General features: G+C 37.2%; 1 protein-coding gene and 1 long non-coding RNA gene across 3 annotated transcripts; one reads left to right on the forward strand and one right to left on the reverse strand.

Moving 5' to 3' along the window:
• The first annotated feature begins 1,016 nt into the window (after window positions 1-1,016).
• Window positions 1,017-10,725, forward strand: LOC118598752. Its single transcript, XR_004947857.1, has 3 exons — window positions 1,017-2,863; window positions 9,515-10,136; window positions 10,502-10,725. It is a non-coding gene; the product is annotated as an uncharacterized LOC118598752 (long non-coding RNA).
• Window positions 10,726-11,550: 825 nt separating this feature from the next.
• Window positions 11,551-16,331, reverse strand: il19l (interleukin 19 like). Of its 2 annotated transcripts, XM_024270758.2 has the most exons (6): window positions 14,657-16,331; window positions 14,375-14,533; window positions 14,235-14,297; window positions 14,003-14,155; window positions 13,865-13,927; window positions 11,551-12,504 (listed from the first exon to the last, which is right to left on the reverse strand). In XM_024270758.2, the coding sequence occupies exons 2-6, from the start codon at window positions 14,525-14,527 to the stop codon at window positions 12,412-12,414; spliced, it is 525 nt and encodes a 174-aa protein (XP_024126526.1). In that variant the 5' UTR covers window positions 14,528-14,533; window positions 14,657-16,331; the 3' UTR covers window positions 11,551-12,411. The 2 variants fall into 2 exon arrangements, with proteins under 2 accessions (XP_024126526.1, XP_036067743.1); XM_036211850.1 differs by having other exon boundaries at window positions 14,375-16,331.
• Between the last annotated feature and the right edge of the window lie 572 nt (window positions 16,332-16,903).

Genomic DNA, 16,903 nt, shown 5'->3' on the forward strand with positions numbered 1-16,903 from the left:
ACACTGAGTGCTGAAAGGCCAGGAACTACAAGAAGAAGTTAAATCTGCAATTGCCAGGACTCATTCTCTGCTTTGCGGTTCTGATGGAGAACAAATCTTTGCGTGCAAACTCAACGATTAGGTTTTTATGGAGGGATTGTTCACACCTAAGTGCAGTGCAGTTTACTATAACCATGCAAACAGTGGAGTACTTTTTGTCTGCTTTAGTGTTTGTTACACTTGAATTCAAAGCAGACTTTGAGGTGCTGATACCAAATTGGGTCATATATTCAAATTTGATCTAAAAAACTACAAACATTTACACAGAAACATGCACACAGAGTGAATGAAAAATACAGGGAGTGGATAAAATAAGAAAACTTTTATTTGCATTGACACAAATAAAAAAAAAAAATAGACAGGAAATGGAAAAATGGGGATCTAAATTGTCAAGTCCAGTTCGTCGTACAGGGACTTTTATCAAGGGTTTTGTTATGGTTAATTCATTAAATTCTATGGTTTTGGGGTTCAAGGCGCTGAAGCTCACCATCATAAAATGACAGTTTTTTAAACAAGAATATGGAATTAGAAAAACAAAACTTGACCGAAGAGATGGTTGGCCAAAGTTTAGTTAAAATTCAAAAACACAGTATAGATTTCCTGTGAAGAACTGGAGCTGTCCACTGAGAACGCCGTTCCAAATGCAACCACAACAGAGCAGTAACAGCTGGGCAGGAAGCAGGAAGTATTCTTGTTAACCCAAATCTTTCACGTCAGTTGATGCCACTCCATTAGGGGTACGGGCTGTCGATTAAGCCGATTATTGGTGCAATGGGTTACACAAGCAGAAATGCACACAAAAGCCAATTATGTAGGAAGTAAAACTGAACAAATACCAATAATGTTGATGTTGTTTATTCCAAAAATAGCTGCTATAAATGCTAACTTAAATATCAATTGACACAAATATTACAACAGAATAATAATATAAGCAATCTTCAGTTGACTTTTATCACAAAGAATAGCATCAAGGCTTCTGTCACTAAACTGCAGTTTAAATTGCAGTGCAGAAACTGTGTTATCAGCTCCTCAGATTAGAACTGATAGCACAGCAGCTCGCTGCATTTCAGAGAAATAGATGTTTATTTTAGAATTTGCTCAGAGCTGATGACTGCAATTCTCTGCATAATCAATCCTTGTTTCACAAATCTGTTTTTTTGCAATAACAGGAACACCTTGCCCATGACTTGAGGTCATGAGACTGACCTGGAAATTCCTTGACTTTTAGTATCACTTTGACCTCTTGGGTAAAGAGGCCACCTTCATAAAATCTTTAAGGGAATAATAATTAACTGGGATGTGTCCCTTTTGGCCTTGATTGGAGGAATTTCCAGTTCCAGGTTTAAATGTGTTTTATCTTTAATTCTTCACTTACTGCTCCAAAATTCTGTTAGTAGTAATACTGAATTTTACAGCACATATTTGTAAAATCATCCACACATAAAGTGTGATTTATTTTCTGATTTAGATCCTTTTCTATGTTTGAGTAAAAGGTATCCATCAAGTTGATCAAATATAATCAATGGTCACATACAGGAGCCAAAATGTTTCTCATCTACTTTTTATGTTTTTTTTCAAGTGGTGAGATCTCGTTGCTGTCCAAGCCCTACATTTCTACCTCATTTTCAATTTCTATTTTAGGGCTTCTCTCACAAACAAATGTTGGTCCATGACTCAACTATTAGTAATGTATTTATTCAACAATCAGCTGCCGATGTTTGTCAAAAATCTGATGATAAGTTTGTGATTTTCTTGTGTTTTACTTCATCTCATCACAGATGGTGATCAGTTTTGAACTTCTGCAAAACGCAGTGACTGTCAACTGAGTCACACAGTCTGAGTGCTGAGCTGAAATATGGGGTATTCAGAGGATTCACTTCTGAGTATTTTTGTTTGCTACATTCTCTGTATTGCAACGTAGCACAAAACATTCATTAACACGCTGTGTCTGATGAACCGGTCATAGCAAGGCCTTGAAAACACTGAACACAAATTTAACTGAGCTTATCTTCACAACTGCTAAAGTTTGATGAATATATTAGTAAAGAAGTGAGTTATGGTATAGAATAAATATTGTAAAATGTTTGAAAGAAGATAAAATGTCCCTCAGATATAGAAAAAAAAGTCCATCTATGTTCATCACAAAAAGCAACGTGATTCTGGTAAAAAAAAAAAAAAAAATTAAAAATTAAAAACTGCAAAAGTAGCTAGTAGAAAACTAAACCGGATCATTTGTATGAACGTTTTATTTTATAAATAAAAAAAAATAAAAAAAGGAAAATAAAATAAAAATAAAATAAATATAAATAAATAAAGATACAAGTTAAAAATACTTATTAGATTTTTTTATACCACACTAAAATGTAGTATTTCACTGATATTTAAAAAAAAATAATTTTTAACCTTTATTCAACCAAGTTATTCCCATTGAGAGTAAAAAGAGGCAGTGTTAAATGTGTTAAAACAATATTAATTTGGCAAGTTTTAAAGAGTAAAACAAGCTTTCTGCTTACTTTATATATTATTTAGTAAATTCATGGTTTCATTAGAAAGACTGACAGGTTTTTCAACCAATCAAAATAAGGAGAGATTCGGATCCAACAGGATCTTTGGCTGCGTCACATCCCACCCAGACATTTACTCACTTTATTTTTTGCTGAGGTCAGCAAAGAGGATGTTAACAGTAGTTGGATGACACAGAGCCGTCAATGGAGATCCCGCTGGACTTTTTTTACCGTGTTTCTTACCGTGAAGATTTTTTTGCTAGAAAACATTAAGGTAGGACGGCGTGTCTCCCCAGATGTAAGGAATACTGGAAGTGCCGGTAAATATGACATTATGTCTGTTTGCTTTCATATGAGATGTAAACTTGAAGGGGGAATTTAGGAAATGCTCAACAGTGGCTAGGATAGGCTCCAGTCACACTGTGACCCCAAAAAAGGATTAAGTAGGTTTGGGAATTTAGGAAGTTGCTGCGAGATTTTCTGTTTTGTATTTGAAATTTGCTAAAATAATCCAATGACATTTGATCACATTATTTTGATGGTTATAATACCCTGACATTGACTGTTTGTTGATATAGAAGTGCATTTGCTACTATTTGCATGTCTCTTCGTCAGCATTTGTCACACAGCAAACATGGATTCTGTGGAGCTGCCATTTCAAATGATTCATGAGATGTAAACAAGCCCTGATAATAACATGAGCGAGTTTAAGTCAAAATTCAGGATTCCTCTATGAGAAAAACATTGAAACATGGTCAAATGGACAGAGTTTTCTTTTTTAATTTTGCCAAAAACAATCTTGTTGAACTACAAAACTTTCTAAGTTTTTTTTTTCCACTCTTTATAAAGCCTGTGCCTGTAGTAGCCTGTGACTGTTAGTGAAGTGAAAGCAACACTTGTTATCAAAAGTCTTGAGTCATTGCACAGGAGACGGTAACACATGAGAACTAACACTCAACTGGAGAACGTTTTACAAGAGAGACTGTATTTGAAAATCATATTTAATGGTTTCAAAGAGGCATGTGAGTACTGCATACATACATGAAAATACATCTTTCTATGATTAAAAGGAATACTAATATAAAAAAAAATGGCAAAAGACTGGCGACCTGTCCAGGGTAAACCCCGCCTTCGCCCATCAGTAGCCGGGTTAGGCTCCGGCACCCCCCGCGACCCTGAAAGGGACAAAGCGGACAAGAAGATGAATAAATGTATATCAAAAATACATCAAGAAGACATTTTCTTCATCAATTATTAATGAATATCTTAAATAGATTTGATCTATGAATGCATTTTTTTCTACATGTTTTCCTTTGTATTGAAATCAATGCTTGAAATCAATTAATCACTCAGTTGTGGGAGCTAAAGCTGAGCAAATTCTAATCAATCCACAAATGCATAGAGTTAAAAGATTGTGTGATCTACGATAAAACTATGCAAATACTTAATTCATCGCAAAAACTGATATATTCTTCTTCATTTGAGTCAGTCTGTTTTAAGCTCAAAAACAATAAAACAGGAAAAAAAAATCAATTTTAAAAAGAAAATAAATTAAAATGAAGGTGAATTTGTAGAACAATTATAACAGAATCAATATATATATATATATATATATATATATATATATTTAAAAGAATGCTTGAAAAGCAAAATGTTGTTAAAAAATAGGTATTAGTTGTCAGACAATTTGTTTTAATGATTAGGATTTTGATTAAAATCTGACTGAGTCATATTCTGGTGGTACTAAAGATATTACATGTTTTTTTTATGTGTTATAGAACATTAAATAAGCAGTGCTTAACCTGCACTTTTTGTGTCCCTTTTTAAGTTATGATTTTTTTTCTTCTGCTTTTTAAAATATTTGTATTAAAACGTCCGGTTTAAAAAAAAACAACGACAGCAACAAGAATGATCTAAAACAAATCCACCATGACTGCGGAAGATCAATAGAAAGATTTTAGAGAGCTCTAGTCAAAGTCCATGCTGAAAAGCTGTGGTGTGACCTTAGAAAAAGTTGGTTTGAAATCAAAAATCTCTACTGTGGTTGAATTACTACATTTCTGCCAAAATGAGTAGAGTAAAACTCCACAGCACCGCAAAGGCTCATTGCCAGTTATTCTATGCAGATAACTCTTGTTGTTGTTGTTGAGGATGGCCCAGTCAGTTTTGAGGAAACTTATTCCCACACACAGTCATATATGTTGGATTTTTTTAATGGTTAATACCATATAGAAACTGCCTTTTATGGCATTTTTTGTTCTGTTTTTTGTCTTTTGGTTGCACAATTAAAAAGGTTTCTATAGAAAATCCTCCCACTTGTCTAATCTTCTCTTTTGCATCTTCCTCACCAACACCAACCACCCCAACCTGGGTTCCCACGGCTAGCGTCACAGCTCAGGCACAATGCAGGAGTGGTGTAGCTCCAGAAAATGGCTCATATAGGTTATTTGACGGCTGCAGCGACAGACTCTGCTGCCGACATCACAAAACTCCAAATTCCCGCAATAACCCGCCGTTCGAAAAGGAAGTGCAGTGATCCCCCCATTATTCGCGTGGTTCAGCTGCAGAGTTCGGTGAAAATCTGAACCCAACAAAACGGATTTGCAGCACCGTAGAGGCCAGACCGCAGACGTCGAACATAATCGTCTGCAGTGGGTTTTCCTCCCGCACTTTTAAAGTTTCGTGAAGACTGTGGTAGTCGCATTGGAGCCGTAACGCTAGCGGCGTAAGCTCAGGGCAAACCTCCTCTTTGATCTTCCTTTCCTGGTTTCTCCAACCTCAGTGTCTAACCCCCGGCCTATCACAACACCCAGATCTTTCACAAGGACATGGCTGTGTGCTATTTATAAAACATGAGGCCAAGTAGAGCAGCACTGTGGTGTAGTGGTTAGAAGTCTGGCTTCATGGTGAGAATGTCCTGGTTTGATTCACAGCTGGGACCTTTCTGAGTGGAGTTTGGCTATTTTAGATGTTCTTGCTCTTTTTAAACTGGTCTTGGGGCCTTGAATCAATGATCACACTCACAATGGAAAAAAAAAGACAGGCTTTATGTCTTATTAGAGAAACTCCTTGACTGAGTATCAGTCTGCTGTTAAAAGTTCCAACACGCCATTTCATGTCCAATGTTGTGTCTGAGATCATCAGAAAGCCCAAGATCCTTTTTAACTCTATAAAGTCTCTTTAAAATTCCTTGTTATTTATCCTCTGTTTTACTATATGAACAGTTCTTAATTTTGTTTAATTGAAAAAGTCGATGCTGTCAGGTTTTTATCCTCTTCTAGTACCCCTGACCTCTCTGTTTTGATGTCACCAGCCGCTGTTTTAGAGTATTTTGAGCTGTCAGATTTTGGAGATAGTCCAGCACCTGAGGTCTTCCCACTGCCTAGGCGACTGCATTCCCCCTAGATTCCTGAAGAAGGTCTTCCATGCTGTAGGCCCCTGGATTGCTAGTCTTGTTTACTCCTCTCTTGTCTCAGGGTTGTGCCTAATCCCTGTGCTATCCTTGGCATTTTAACATTAAAAGTGGGGTCATCTGGACCCCACGAGACGGCGCGCTGAACCTTTTTTTTTTAGGATTTTTTTTATCTTCACTGGTGTTATATAAATAATAAAGTGAATAAATTGATGTCCCTTGGGTGCTGGCTTAATAGGCCCGGCGGCCCTTTTCCCAACCAGGAAGAGAGATCCCTGAGTTCTCTGGCAAGACCACTAGCTGGAGATCACATCTGACCCTGCGGGTGTCTGCATTCCTGCGGTGACCCCCACTTCTTTTAGGTGTCCTCCTCTTGAGGATGGGGAAGGGCCCCCTTGCTCTCCCCTGGACCTCTTGCAGGGTGAGAGGATGGTTGCCTTCAGCATGGGGCAGGTTTCCCTTGTGGTGTCCTAGTTTGTGCCTGGGGTTGGAGGTTGCTCAGAACTCCCGGGTGGTGGTGGGTGGCTTGTCTGGGGATAGTGGGGGTCTCTGGGAGATTGGGCCCTGAGCTGAGCCCCCTGGCGCAGCAGGGGGGTTATTCTTCTGGCTACTGGAGCTAGTATTCTTGGTGGCCCCTCTGCTTTCTGGTGGCTCTGTGCTGGCCCACCTGGCGTGGTGTGGAGGCAGGGGGTGGGGGTATTCTTCTGGCTTGGCTGGAGCTTGCATTCTCTGTGCCCCCCTGGTTTCTGGTGTTGGGGGGCCCTATGAAGGTCCTTTCCAGTCCAGCAAAAAAGTATACAAACATAATGAATATAAATAAAGTTTAGCCTTAAACACAAAAGGAGTTTATACAAATATGCACCTTGTGTGTCAGAAGATTCATAACCCCCCTATTCATATCTGATTGCTCAGATCCTGGACAGGAAAAGTTAAAAAAAAAAAACGGATTCTCAAATTGTCCTTTCGGTGTGAATGTGAGTGTATGAGGTTGTCTATGTTTCTATGACCCTACAATGAACCGTCTAACTGTCCAGGGTTACTCCAGTTACACCCTACCATTGGTGGGATAGGCTCTGTTTAAATGACACGTCATTTGATCTCTTTTTATCAACCAAGCTTGTTTTTAGATGGGAAACTGAATCAATCAATTATTCCATGATACTCAGCAGTAAAATTAACTCAATGCTATTTAATATTTGCTAATATTAAATATCATCCCATAAAGAAGAAATCTTTTCTCAGTGGATCAAAATACTCACACAGAAGAATTTCTGGTAACTTGACGAATTTGAATGTTAACCCCACATTTTCCGCTGGCAGTGCAGCGTCTGCATTTTTCTCTCTGAAGATTTTTTTTTAGCCGCGAGTGCATCACTGTTGTCCATTAGACAAGCTGACGAAAGCAATTCAAAGAGAATTACTTCCTGAGTTGCTCTTCCTCTCCTAGAGCTCTCACCTCCCACATTCGAAACACCACAAATACCTTTTATTAGTGCAGCATGGCGCTCACAGGAACGGGACGTCAATTCCACATCACTTCCAAAAGGAATCCTATCTTTGTTTAATACACAAGTTATTTGAAAACATCATTTTAATCATGTAAAGACTGTTTGGAAATGCATCAAAAGCTTATTTAATTTTAATTCGTTCTTTCACTTTCAGATCTGTAAAAACAAGAGTGTGATTGTTGTTGTGGTGAACAGTGTGTTAGGTAAGACAATGGAAAAGAGTCATTCTATGTGACAAGGTTCACTTTCCATGAGATCAACGAAGATATTGAATGTAGGAAAAACATCACAAGCATTTCTAGAAGCCTGTTGTTTGCAATAATTGAACTCTCTGGCTTCAAAGGTTTTTGTTTTTGTCTCTTTTTAATCATTTGGGGTGTGACGATTAATCGATTAGCCAACTGATCAATTTCTATTCCTACGATCCATATCAATTTGTTTGAGGCAGAATCGAATCGACCTGTACCATAAAAAATCATTTAGAATGTGGATAAATCAATAAATGAATCAATCTTTGAAAATCCCTAGAGGTATGTTTATTTTACTATAAACGTAAAAATGACCATCATAGCAAAAAACACAGCAAAAAATGATCATTACATTCTAATGTGTGGAAACAGTTTGAATTTTGCAGATGCGTGACCACACAGTGTGGTAAAATGTGTTAAGAATGTTTGTATTAATTTGATGTGGAAAAACAAGAACTTTATTAATCTAAAATCTGAATGGATTTGATATTAATTTTTGTTTACTTGTTTGTTTGTACACATGTTAATGTACATTTGATTATCTTGCAAGAAAAATGAATCTGGAAAACTTCACCTGCACCGTCCAGTCCCAGGTATTTCTCTCTAAAGCGGAATTTTTGGCCTGGATCAATTGTAGGTCAGTGAATCGGATCATTCAATATCAACCAAAATCGAAAGTGAATGAAATCGGCAACCACAAATATCGAATACAATCATTTTAAATGAGTCATTTCACTCCTAGTAATTATTCTGTAGTTTTTTGGGGTTTTCTCAGTCAGACAGACTGAGTTGCTGAACTAAGTTAGAAGCAGATTTTTGTCTACTGTCATAATAACTTGGAGATAATTGATCTATTCCACTTTTGTGCTTTAATTTGTTGGTTTCATTTGATATCCTTTGGAACAGGGCAGTGGTTAGCCCTCTCACTGCACAGCGAGAAGGCCCTGGTTCCAATCCCAGCCGCCGCCTTTCATCGTGCATGTTCTCCTTGTGGAGGTGTGGGTTTTCTACACATCCAAAAAAATGCTTGGGAAGGCAACTCCAGGCCTCGAGGGCCGCAGTGTCTGCATAATTTCCAGATCTCAAAGCCCTACTCATGACTCAAAACTGGTAACTTGTCCGGGGCATACCACCCTTTCCCCAACAAGACAGGCTCTGCAACCTCATGAAAAGTGAAATAGGGGGTTAAGAAAATGGATGAATCCTTAAAAATAAAAACTTTTCACAATAAAATGACTTGAATAACTGTTAAGATAGGCTCCAGCTCCCATTGTGCACGGAATTGACCTGAGAATGCTCAGAAAGTGTGTTACATGAGCTTCAAAGTCAGCCAGTTCCAGGTAATTTCATCTCTGTTGAGCTCAAACTTCTTTTAAATCGTTCACGTCTTTCTCACACTTTTTTTGGTCCACATGCATGTTCTCACTTTTTTCTTCACAAAAAAGTATTTTTCCTTTCTGACTAAGAAAGAGCTGATGGAAACTGATTCTATGACACATGTCAACAAAATTAAAAGAACATGTTGGCCCATATAGACGCTTGTAGTGAAAACCTTCTCGTTTTGCCTGCAAAGAAATCCGTTTTAGAGATAATGGGATCAGATCACATGAAAATGAATGCGGGGGAGTAACATTTCTGGTATGAGATTTGCAAAAAAGTTGTTTTTTGACGTATGAAATTGTGATTAAATTCTTTAAAAAAGACAGATGTGTGAAGAGAGATTTTTGTAAGGAAGTAGTTGATGTGCATGAGTTAATGTATCAGTGCTACGTGCCATAAGCTTCATCTCATTGGTGTCTGCAGGTGTAATTCCTCAGACACCAGCCGGCAGGCGCTCTACCACCCCCAGCTGGACAGATGTGGAGCAGAAGACGAGGCTAAACTGAGGAAATCAAACTGGCAGTGTGACTCCAGAGGAATGATTAAACACTCAAACTTGACTCTGTATCTTCTGTCAAGCACTGGCTATAAAAACACACTTTCATCAAATAATAAATACAACTGGATGGACACTTTAGAAATGTAATCAATGCACTATGTGAGTTGTTAAAGCCACTATTTTATTTTTTTCCAAGTTTTCATTAAAAATAAAAATACCCAAATTGTTGGTACTGCTGTTATAACAGTTCATCAAGGTGTCATCCATATATCTGGATCAGTGGCTCGGTAATACAATCTTTGCATTTGATTAAAAAGAGAAGCAGAAATGGAAGCTGCAGCAGCCGTTTTCTGAGAATTTAAGTGGCTTTTGTTCACCTTTCGGCTTATCCAGTAAGCTTTCATTGATTCACAGAGGTGGCTTGGCAGAGAGTTTTACACCGGATGCCCTTCCTGACATAAACCTGCATTTTGAAGCCACAGAGAGACCAAAGTTCCTGTGTGCCAGTCCCACAAACAGCCGACGGAGCCATCCAGCTGCTACAAAGTACACAGTAAAATGACATATTTTCAAGTCGGCCTGTTTCCCCCTGCTGGGCTTAGATCAATGTTATAATATATTAATATTGATGTGCTAAAAATGTAGAGTTTCTATTATTATAATTATTATCATTAACATCCTCTATAAATGCTGTATTGCATGCAAATTGCTATTGACATGTTGGAATTAAATTTCAATAATAATTAATTGCTAACAGGCTTCCAGAAGTTAGAAGCTGGGAAAATATGGTGAACTGGAGTCTTCTATTTTCATCGACTTCTCCTCTCCACTATTTTTGATTTTTCATTTAGTTCTCCATGCCTCTGTTTGGTGCAGTGTGATTCACGTGTTGTCTGTCTTTCCCACTCCAGCGGAAGAGATTCCAGGAGGCTCGTCTGTGCCTGTTTTTGGCTGTGGACCTCACCTCTGGCTTGTTCAACACCACCTGGACAAAGTTCATTTGCTATTCAAACATGCAGTTGTAGAGTTAGATAAGATAATTCTTTTTTTATCAGTCCTGGTACATCGCCTGTCTGTCCTGGGAGAGGATCTCTCCTTCATGTGGACATCTCTGAAGTTTCTTCTTCTTTTTTCCCAGAATCCTGTTTGTTTTTCCTCACCTAGAAGAAGGGTCTGACGCTGGGGTGTCAAACTCAATCACACAGGGGACCAAACTCCAAAACACACCTTAGGTTGCGGGCCGATCAGGAAAAACATTTATTGAACATTTTTTTTAACTTTAAAAACTGAACTTTTTAACATAACTATGAATAAAAAAGGCAGGAATTTTGTTCTCAACTTAAACCTTAAATAACTTTCAAACTTATACAAGTTAGAAATGAGCACAAGATAAGATTGGCCCGTTAATAACAATAAAATAAAATGATGGCCCAATAATTATTAGGGAAAATTAGGGACCTAATTCCGGCCCCCGGGCCTTGACTTTGACACGTGTGGTCTAAGGGCAGGGATGCCCAGTTTAGTCTGTTTAGTTTAGTTTAGCAATCAGCTTTTGTCTAAATTTTATAACTGATTTGATGTTTTTGGACAATTACCGGAGTGAAGGCTGTTGAGACAACTGTGTTGTAATATTGGGCTCAATAAATAAAACTGAATTGGATGATTTTGGAGGTTTACATGATCGCGTTTTCAAGGTAAAGTCCCTGGATTATCAGGACCTGGAATGATCATTTCTCATCCTCGTATCATACGTGTTGCTGCAAAAATTGGAACGTTTTAAAGATTACAAACTAAAACTGAGCTGGAGACTCAAAATACAGCCTGAAAGACTCAACTGCAGACACACCAAAGAACTGAATCTGAACTGGGTCTGTTTGTATTTTGATTTTACAGTCAATTATCTTTAACTTTTTGGAGAGTTTTCCTGGATTCTTCTTGCAAATCAATCCTAATGATCTTGTTTTTTTTTTTTTTTTTTTTTTTGCAGAAGTAATAGACAAAAAGAAACACTTCTTTGCACAATGTTTTGACTTTATTTTCTTCCAGTTTAATTATTACATTGTATTTGGTGACAAATATCTTACAAGAATCTTTCTTACAGTAAAACCTGAACTTAACTTACTTACATTAGTACACTTTTTTTCCCTTTTCAGAATTATCTTTAAACAAGTTCAACAAAGAGAACAGTTGTGTTGTTTTCCAGAAAACTTCTCATTTATGGACAAAAAAATCTGCCACCATTTATGTTTTTTTAGTTACTTATGATTGAATTATTGACTGTTGGGTAAAAAATAGCTCAGAAATGAAGATGAATCTTCTCAGGGAACCATCATCTCTTCATATGTTTTACTCTTTAATTGTGATCAGATTTTTTGTATTAATAAATGTAAAGTGTGTGTCAGTGTCTGCAAGCAGCTCTACTGATACAAAGTTGTGTGTAAGCTGAAGTAAAGTGTCAAATCACTGCTGAAACGCAGTTTTAGAAAACCTGCTCTCACACAAATGTGCACTGAAGCTGAAACAGTCCACGTGTGAAATGATGAGTGTGCATTTTCATCCATCACCACAAGATGGAGACGACTAACAGACAGAAACCTTCATGTTTTTATGCTGCCATTTCAAAATAAAAGCAAATACTTGTTTAAGCATCCTGCATTAGAACGTCAAACTTTTTCCATTTCTTGATAAATGAAGCTGCTTCTACAATCTGATGAATTTTATAAAAATCATAAAATACTTCACTAGTAAGTGTGTAAAAATGTACAAGAGCTTAAATTGATTAAAGTGAAATCAGAAACATCTCAAGTGGTTGATCAGGCGACTAATTCTGGGTTTTGTGTCCCAGTCCCTCCAGCCAATCCAGAACCGTGTTCAGTTCTCCCACGGCCTTCTGGGCCGCCTCCTGGATCTGCAGCTGATGGAGGGAGGAAAAGGGATTAGATCAGGGGAGTCAAACTCAATCGCACGAGGGGCCAAAATCCTAAACATAACTTAGGTCGAACAGGATAAACATTTATTGAACACTCTAAAACTACATTTTAAACTTTAAAACCATAATTTTTTAACATAATTATAAGATAGATATATAGGATTAAATGCAATAATGCTAGTGTGAATGCTGTAAGATGAATTTGGCTCCTTAATATGCTAGTGCTGATAGCTAAAGATGCTGAAATTGATAGCTGAAAACACTGAAGCTGATTTCTGAAAACACTGAAGGTGATAGCTAAAAACACTGAAGCTGATTGCTGAAAACACTGAAGCTGATAGCTTAAAACACTAAAGCTAATAGCTGAAAACACTGAAGCTGATAACTAAAAACACTGAAGCTGATTGCTAAAAACACTGAAGCTGATTGCCAAAAACACTGAAGCTGATTGCTAAAAACACTGAAGCTGATTGCCAAAAACACTGAAGCTGATTGCTAAAAACACTGAAGCTGATTGCTAAAAACACTGAAGCTGATTGCTAAAAACACTGAAGCTGATTGCTGAAAACACTGAAGCTGATTTCTGAAAACACTGAAGCTGATAGCTAAAAACACTGAAGCTGATTTCTGAAAACACTGACGCTGATTTCTGAAAACACTGAAGCTGATTGTTGAAAACACTGAAGCTGATTGCCAAAAACACTGAAGCTGATTGCTAAAAACACTGAAGCTGATTGCTAAAAACACTGAAGCTGATAGCTAAAAACACTGAAGCTGATTGCTAAAAACACTGAAGCTGATTGCTGAAAACACTGAAGCTGATTTTTGAAAAAACTGAAGCTGATAGCTAAAAACACTGAAGCTGATTTCTGAAAACACTGACGCTGATTTCTGAAAACACTGAAGCTGATTGCTGAAAACGCTGAAGCTAAAATATTAGCTAAATGCCAATTAGCCTAAATATCAACAAAAAAGCTTAAATTAGCCAAAACAGCTAGCATGTAGCTGAAATATTAGCTAAACTCCAAAATAGCTTAAAAGAATCTTACTAAATACCAATTTTTAAAACTTTGAAACCATAACTTTTAAACATAATTATGAATAATAAAAAGGCAGGCATATTATTGCAGAATAATAACTTTCAGTATTTTACTCTCCATAAAAATATATTTTGTCAAAGTAATACAAGTTAGAAATAAGTGCAATATAACATCAGGCTATTAATAACAATAAAATAAAATGATCTGGAGGGCCGGATCCGGCCCCCGGGCCTTGACTTTTACACATGGATTAGACCTTACATCTTCCAAAATGTAAAATGTCATGTTGTATTTGTTTGTCTCACCTTGTCAAACTCTGTGTGCATGGAGTCGATTTGTCGTTGAGTTTCTTCTCCACAGTGACAGTGCTGTGGAAACAGATCAGCACCGTCGTGAGCTTGTTGACTCTAACAGCAGAGCGGGCCGGTGACCTTCAAACTTACACATTTGTGCATGTCTCTTCTGATGCTGACGAAGGCGTTGGCCAGAGCGCTGGAGCAGCGAAGCTGGTGCGGCTCAGAGGGGCTGAAGTGACTGAACACTCGCTCCACGTAGAAGCGCAGCAGGAGTCGCAGGAAGCAGCACGTCTGACCCTCCTGGAGGAGATGCACAGGAGACAATTTAAGTCATCATCACATGCAGAGTTTAGGGAGAAATTTACACACAAATTCTTACCTGAACATTTTTTATCAGAGATTTATCCAGAATTTTGACTCCGATCTCAGTGTCTCCTGATATCTGGTACATAAGAACACCTGTGTTATAGCCAGGGTTGTTAGAGCTCTGCTCTTTTGGTCACTTTTTTACAAACTCACCGCATGTGAGCGCACGTCGGAGTAATATTTGCGCAGCTCGTGAGTGTGCACGTTGAAGGAGCAGCTGTCTGCATGCAGAGTCCGACTCTCCGCTGCTTTACCCAGGATGAGGAGCAGGGAGACCAAGCAGCCGAGCAGCATCTTCATCACCATGGTTACCTTGTTTAAACACATTTTGCCAAATTGAACCGTCATCTTTCTTAGCCCATCAAATTATGATCATGACCCAAACAGAGTTCCAGAGTGGAGAGCCATCATGACCCAACAAAGCCCCAGACTCACCTGTGTGCTGGGATGAGCTGTGACTGAGGCGAGGAGCAGATGTGTCTGGGTGCACCTGTGCTGCCTTTTTATATGGTAGGTGGAGGGGATTTCACCAGGTGTTTTACTACGTGCACTCACATAAAAATAGATGCATCAGCAAGATTGACAGTGCAGGAAAAGCGTGATGCAGGAAAAAGGAACTAGTTGCATCACCATTAAAAGAAAGGGAATAAGAATGATAAACATTTGGATGTGTAGTTTGTGGGTTTTTTTTCGCAGAAGAAAAAGTTTCAGACACAACAATTGGTTGAGTCATTCATTAGTGTTATCATTTTATTTTGTAAATGAGGAGTAAAGTGATTTTCATTAATAAGAGTGATTTGGTTTATCGCTAAATTCTGCTTTGTCATCGTTTCAGATTTCTCAAGCTTTATAATCGATGGGATGTCTTCCAAAAATAAATCAGACATTAAAAGGTGAGACATGTAAAAGGTTTGCTTGAACTGATTCCAAGTCAGTCAGGCATTGTCGGAAACACTAGTCAGACCTGCTCCTCGGTACGTTCCTGCAAAAACAGGAATTTCCTGCGCTCACAGAAATTACTGTTGATTCCTGTGATGGAAGCGCCAAAGGCTTTTACTGAAGTGCAACGCTTCCTCATTTGTTTTCTTTCAAAGAAACATCTTTAATCCATGTATGCAATTATTTGATTCTTTATTTAAACTCTGCTCTTATCTAATAAGGTTATTGCATTTTTTGATACATCGTCACAAGTATAAGCTGCAGTGAATTCTTTCAGCAGAAAGATGCTCTACTTTGTTATTTTGCTGACAGAACATTATTGAACTTTAAAATTCTATCTAATAACAGAGTCTGCTGAGTCCTACAGGCAATATTTAAGGCAGCCTAAACATTAGAAATCTAATTTTAAGAGGAAAAGTGAATTTTCCATCCTTAAAGTAAATTTTGCTTAACAATAAATTGTATAAGATCCCCAAATTTAGAACACAAGCATTCAAAAAGGGAAAAATAAGCTTTAAAAGCTGCTAGATAAAATGACTTAAACCTCAATATGATACAGTTCAAACATTTTTGTGCTAGTTCTAAGCAAATAATTGATATTTTTTTAGTTTTATATACCTACTTGTTGTTCATTTTGATTAAAGTGACAAATAAAAAGCTATTGTAATAAGTGGAAAAGACTCATTTTAGAGCCAAATGTGAACAAACTGAGTATATAACCTTAAAACAAGTCCCCATTCTGCAGCAGAGTCACTCACACTCACTCACATGCACACTGAGGGGCAATTCGGAGGCACCAGGGAAGCAGTGCACCATCGTGGAGGCCCAGTCAACACTTACAGAACAAAATAACTTTATTTCTTAATGTAACCTTTATTTAACCACGATAGGTCCCATTGAGATTTAAAACCTATTTTTCAAGGGAGCCCTGGGCAAGAATCAAAACAACAATAAACTACATCAAATGTTAAACAGTTAGAACAGGGTTACAATCCTGATTCAAATTTCATATAAATTAATTAGTTTAAACAATTAAAGAGCAATTTAAAGAAGTCGAGTGTCAAGTGCTTGTAATCTAGATTTAAAAGCATTTGTGAAGTTCTCTTAGTTGCAAGTCATCCTTAAAATTCAATCACAATGGCAGTCCTTCTTACCATTGAACAAAATTAATTATATTTCAGCATTTAAAATTGTAAATAAAATTTGACTTGAAAAATGTATAAAATCCTTCGGCAGAAAACTAATAAAAATATTAAAATCAAAATCAAGCAGAGATTTATTGTAGATTCTTCTTGTTCTGATCAAGCAATTTGATTTTATGTGTCTAAAATCAACTTTTTTTTCATTTTCAAGAGGATGTAGAAAAACAATTTGAACTCCTGTTAATATTAATTTCTTTATTTCTAGATCCGATCTCCTAATTAGATAAAAAAAATTTCGACTGTGAAGATTTTGCAAAATAAATGACATAAAATATATATTGAATGTCTAAAAACAAGATTTTAAATCTTTGCAAGTACCAAATAGTTTGCTGTGAAAATCTTTAGTTGTCCCTCAATGGAGAAATTGCTTAGAATGAGAAAGGCACTAGTTTAAAAACAAACCAAAACATAGATTTCATGCTCTTTTGTTTCTTTAAACACAGCTGATAACTCCAGACTTTCAGAAAAAAACTCACTTTTTAGTCTGCACTTCATAAATTTGGTTGTCATTTGCAATATAAACCGATTGTAAATGCAAAAT

The sequence above is a fragment of the Oryzias melastigma genome, linkage group LG5, assembly GCF_002922805.2.
Source record: "Oryzias melastigma strain HK-1 linkage group LG5, ASM292280v2, whole genome shotgun sequence".
Taxonomy (NCBI): domain Eukaryota; kingdom Metazoa; phylum Chordata; class Actinopteri; order Beloniformes; family Adrianichthyidae; genus Oryzias; species Oryzias melastigma.